This window comes from Echiichthys vipera (genome assembly GCF_963691815.1).
Source record: "Echiichthys vipera genome assembly, chromosome: 13".
Taxonomy (NCBI): domain Eukaryota; kingdom Metazoa; phylum Chordata; class Actinopteri; order Perciformes; family Trachinidae; genus Echiichthys; species Echiichthys vipera.
Genome location: NC_139838.1, coordinates 5470621 through 5476620, shown reverse-complemented (window position 1 = coordinate 5476620; position 6000 = coordinate 5470621). Strand labels below are relative to the sequence as shown.

Here is a 6000-nt window from a genome sequence, read left to right as displayed (position 1 = left end):
TTTAACTGTTATATTAGTGAATCATCATTTTAACTGTTATATTAGTGAATCATCATTTTACTGAAATGTTATTTTAGTAAATCATCATTTTAACTGTTATATTAGTAAATCATCATTTTACTGAACTGTTATATTAGTAAATCATCATTTTCACTGTTATATTAGTGAATCATCATTTTACTGAAATGTTATATTAGTAAATCATCATTTTAACTGTTATATTAGTAAATCATCATTTTCACTGTTATATATTAGTAAATCATTATTTTAACTGTTATATTAGTAAATCATCATTTTACTGAACAGTTATATTAGTAAATCATCATTTTACTGAACTGTTATATTAGTAAATCATCATTTTAACTGTTATATTAGTAAATCATCATTTTAACTGTCATATTAGTAAATCATCATTTTAACTGTTATATTAGTAAATCATCATTTTAACTGTTATATTAGTAAATCATCATTTTACTGAACTGTTATATTAGTAAATCATCATTTGAACTGTTATATTAGTAAATCATCATTTTAACTGTTATATTAGCAAATCATCATTTTAACTGTTATATTAGTAAATCATCATTTTAAGGGTCATGTAATCTCTACTGAGGCTCAGTTCCTGTTCTCCCAGTGTATGGGACTACTTTATGCATGATTCATTGATATAGATGAATATGAAAATATGAAGCCCTAACCAAGTTGTGTAAACTAGCTGATTATGTTTTTTTTTACAATACCAGTTATGCTGGCAAACAGATCTAAACAAACACAGTTCTGAGAGCACAATAAACTCAAATAAATATATAAAACATTTATTTATTTAGTTGACCCAATAAAATGATTTGTTCCGCCATTTTAATCATTTCTTTCTAGTAGTGATCCCGAATTTGAAGAATGTAAAGTCTGAAGATACATTTGTACAGTTTTGAATTATTTTTATTGGGGGGGGGGGGGGGGGGTAATTCATATTTTTCAGAAATTGGGGGAGACATGCCCCCCCGCCCCCATCCCCCCAGGATCTGCACCCAGGCAATAATGTAAAGTTAATTTGAGTTCAAATCTTGATTTTATCAAGTCTTTGTGTTATTTTAGTGAAAAGCAAGTTTCCATCACTTAAACTGCTGTGTATCAATGACAGATGGATTTACACTGAACAAAACGTGTCCTCGGTCATATCTGCAGACAACCAATACAGACTTTTATAAAGTGACTGTGAGCAACTTATTCATGCTGCCACTGTGCGCGAACAGCAGCAGAGCGCAGACACCCCGAGCTGTAATAACCAAAAAAAGAAAAGAAAAGCTCGTTTGGAATTTTGGGTGACCGTCATGCATTTTGTTCTTCCCAAGAAAGAAAAGGATCTTTTATTATTTGTCCGCCTGCGCTTCTTCTCTCCGCCTTGTTCCGCGCTGCGGAGCTGCAGTGATGTCAGCCTGCCTGGGTCATTTGAAGGTCAGCAGCCTCGGAAGGGTTCATACAAAGTTCACTCGCATATATTAGGCAATTCAATCTTTCATTCTCTGTGGCAAAAACTAGTTGGAAATGAGCTGCGCGGGGGGACGGATAACCCATTCGTCATCGGAGAGGAGAACGCGTGCTTTTAAGCGCCCGCCGTGTTATTTTTGATAATAGAAACAGAAAGATCCTCCAGTTCGGACGGGCTTCACCGCTGCTGCGAGCCGGGACGGGCGAGTCAATGAAAACACGTCGGGATTCTGTTATTAGTATTATTATTGTTGTTATTATTATTATTGTTATTATTGTTATTATTATAATTGTCATTCTTATTATCATGGAGGAGTCCCGGCCACACGTCCGCGGCAGCGCGCTGACAGGACACGGTGCAAGAAAATGGCAAATGAGCTTTTAGAAGGAGCCGCGGAGCGTTTTGGTCCCAAATAATTCATGATTCCGGTGCGGGACGGAGAAGAACAAGAGGAGCGAAATCCGCCTTTCCAAGAAGAAGAAGAAAAAGAAGAAGAGGAGGAGGAGGAGGAGGTGGAGGAGGAGGAGGGAGGGGGGAAACAACAGTGTTTGATGGAGTTGTGTGCGCTTATGCCGGTGATATTTATCCATAACGCACAAGACTAGTTGAACGACGCGCCGTCATCATGTTCGACTGCATGGACGTGCTGGCCGTGAGTCCCGGGCAGATGCTGGATTTCTACACGTCCAGCCCGTCCTCGTGCATGCTGCAGGAGAAGGCTCTGAAAGCCTGCATCAGCGGACTGGCGCACCGAGAGTGGCAGCACCGCCGGAGCGCACACTGTAGGTCCAACTTCTCATCATCTCTCATTGTTATTATTGTTGCTGCTCTTGTAGTTATTGGCTCACTTAAAGCCGTGGAGTGATGACGGGCCGGTGCAGGCTGAGTCTGTCACCCACAAGTTTCCATAAAGGGCCTCCAGGTGTGATCGTTACCGTAGCTGGGGATCAGATAATGCAGATAAATTGGGGAACCCTCCTTTAGGAGTTGTAGGAAAACTTAGGACGCGTGAACGCATCACAGGCGCTCCTTAAAAATACCAGGAGGAATAATAAACACAGGGGGACATATGTTAGGAGCAGCTCTGTGACATGAAATAAAAGTTTGCAGTTGATGTTGGACTCGGGAGGATAAACTCTCCCCAACTTTCTCCCAAACGTCATATTTCACTCCTGCCGTGCGTCGTCATAAATTGTGAGCAGTGGAAGCAGCCCGGGACCTGCTGATGTATGGCTTGTCTCAGATCAGTCGAGTTCAGAGAGCAGCAGGCTGGAGGAATGGGTAGAGTAAACACAGGCGGCGTTTCCACACCTCCTTTCCCGGCCAGACATGACAGGAGGGGCGGCCTGGCGAGCCGCGACCTGCGCTCCGTGACACTGATTTAGATAAATGACCCCGCGGACTTTTCAACAAGATTAGCGGAGCTGCATGTCAAGCCCTCGCGTTTTGAATCGGCCGAGGCTGATCGATGGACTGCTCCTAGTTTTTGTCCTGGCGACTAAGTGGGTGCCTCAAAGGCAGCTGCATTCCAGGGATATTCTCAGACAGAAATATCCAGTCAGGTTTCGAATCGCACGAGGATGAAATCATTATTTAAACAGCAGAAAAGAAAGGCAGGCTGGTGGTGACAGCTTTATATTTATAGAAATAATTGACGATGAAGTGTAAACACAATCAAAAAGAAATTTCTTTTTGGATTTGAAGAAAAGTGGCTAAATGGCATATTGTCAAAACCGAAATTGCGGACATATATTCAGATTAAGCATCACTATGGTACTTAATCGTATGTAAAAGCAAATTTAATGAGAAATCAGAGATGTTTGTTTGCTGGGTTAAGAACAGGACCCCTTCCTCTGGCCCTGGAAGTTGGCTGATTTAAAAACATCCCAGAGGAACACAGACTGTGGGACTTAGGAGAGGCAGAGAATGAATCTCATTTTATTTTCATACTGTCCCTTCGATGATGAGCTGAGAATTCCTTTCTTTCAATGAAATCCTGGAATGTTCTGGAGCACTAATGATGACAGGATGGAACGGTTGTTCACTTGTATTGTTTATGAGTTTGCCTCTTTTTTTGCAAAAGCCTGGAAGAAGCGTCCGGATGGTTTATTTTGTTAGTATTAGAATTGTTAAGCATCTACTTTTGGTTTCTGGTCCCTCTTTGTTTAATAATGGTGTCTTGTAAGCCCTTGTAAGCTGGGCATATTTAATATGCACGACACAATAATACAATTAAATCAATCAAAATCAACTTTCAGACACGATGTAAGAACAAACATTGAAGGTGTCGTTATGTGCATTTGTCCATCATCACCTTCATCCACTGACTTCGCTCATGAGGCACTTGTCAGTGTTTGTTTTTCACTGTCACCCTGCTGCTGCTGCTGCTGCTCCATGATTTATCCTCATTTGATAATGACCAGTCTCCAGCTGTCATTCCCTAGGAAGTGTTTGCTCAAGGGCACTCAGTCAAAAGAGGCTCTCATCAGTGGAGGGAAAGTGCAGAATTTGAGATATGACTGAAAACTGCAACTGATGATTTTCACCATTCATTTTCTCTCTAAAATGTCAGAAAATAGAGAAACATGCACATCACAAGGTGGCATCTTTAAATGACTTTTGTCCAATCAGCCGTCCAACACAGATGTATCAAATAAAATTCATATTTCACAGGACAAAGAAAGCTGGAAAATTGCATAAAGGGAGCTGGAACCAACACATTTATGGTATTTTTGCTTTCAAAATGATTCATGATGAATTAAGATGAATTGTATAGCATTTTCTAATCATCTTAGCTTTTTAGACCAATAACAAAAAAACCGTTGTGAGCGGTCATTTCTTTGTTTATTGTAAGGCTTAACTTGTTGATAATGCTTCTGCTTAAAAATAATATAAGGCGATGGAAAGTTATTTCTTTAACTCTAACTAACTAAAAAAAAAATCATTTTCAAACTGGAGAAAATGAGATTTCACCTTTGCAGTTGAAGTACTTACTTCATTTTTCCCACCTAGTTATGTATCATTGTATTATTTGATCTCACATGTAGTCAGAGGCTCTGTGAGTTTAAGGTTACTGGGTTCTCCTAAGCACCTGTCACACATTCTTTATTTTTTTTCTCGTTATATGAATATTTAGTATTCAACGGTTCCATTAAGTGCTGAATTATATTTTCTGTCATTTGAAATTCCTCATGAATTGTAGATTATTTAATTTATTTCAATATGTTGAGAGTTCGTCCTGTCATTAATCTTGGGAGGAGCACATGGTCAAAGTGAGTTCATATTCATGTGTATTATGAACCCCTTATTGCTCATGATGTCCATAACCATTTTTAATTCCCTTAGAAATGAATCACCTATACAAGAACCTGCCGACGAGGTTCCGTTAAATCCCTTAAAGGAATAAAGCTTACATTTATTTTTAAAAACATAATCATGTTATTAGAGTAAATATAATATAAAGTAGTGTAATATTTGGGCTTCATTTTGGTCCGTTAAGCATCAACTTCACTTGTTGTTTTTTTACTCCTCAAACAGACTTCTTAATGCTTCTTAGAGTGTGGGTACGTTGCTAAAATGACCTCTGGCTCCTCACTGCAGTAGCTTCTTAAGTCCACACCAAGTCCTTTCAAACTAAAATTCAGCCCGACACCAAACTGAAGGTCTCTGCGTTATTTTGATTTTCTTCTTTATTTGTGTGTGTGTTTACTTCAAGGTCCAGATGCACTCATCCTCCACACAGTCAGAGAATGAAATCCTTTCACTTATTTGGTGGTCTAAACAAAGACACAGCCCAACACACTAACGCTGTAACCACCACGTGTGCATTTACAATAGCAGGATGGAATGAGAATAAGGGGGACAAGGAGCTCCTCAGTGAGAGCTACGGCCCAGCGTGTCATTGTTAATAGGGGGGGAGAAGGCAGTATTGGACCCCCGCACTTTTGACCGTCTGAAAGCTGAGGAAGTGTCTAGTTTGAACATCTTAAAAGGAGATGCATTAGTACAAATTCATTTTTGTATATGTCTCTAAAAGCATAAGAGTTAAAACACTTTATAACTGCATACTTTGTTACATATTAACACGGAAAAAATGTACTATACTCATCACTTTACTCATTTTGCTTTATTATTTTTGTGCAAATTCCCTTAATGAATGTGATGGCCTACACTGTGTCATCATATAACCTGTAGTTAAGGTACTTTTAAAAGGGTGTCTGTCTTTGACATCTTTAGTATTTAAAATCACCCAGTTTTTTATGAAGACATATTTTTAATATTCATAATGCAGATATCAGGGCATTTGTAACATTACATGAGTGGTTTTATTCTGCACTTTTTTACCTATAATAGGTGAGTTAATATGTTGATACATTTCCGCACTTTTTCCTGTATGAAATATTTTTGTTATTGCCATCCATTTCATGAAGGGGACATATGAAAAAGATGCCTCATGGTGGTGAAAAACCGACTCCCTTTTGAGGATTAGTGCCTGTAACTGAACAAACATC

General features: G+C 38.9%; 1 protein-coding gene across 1 annotated transcript in view; it reads left to right on the top strand.

Moving 5' to 3' along the window:
* Window positions 1-2114: 2114 nt before the first annotated feature.
* Window positions 2115-6000, top strand: part of LOC310955913 (retinoic acid receptor beta-like) — a gene marked incomplete at both ends in the record, with an annotated part of 104129 nt that continues 100243 nt past the window's right edge. Inside the window, one exon of the mRNA XM_083925994.1 lies at window positions 2115-2271. Within this exon, the coding sequence (XP_083782120.1) occupies window positions 2115-2271 (157 nt within the window). The remainder of the gene's footprint in view (window positions 2272-6000) is intronic.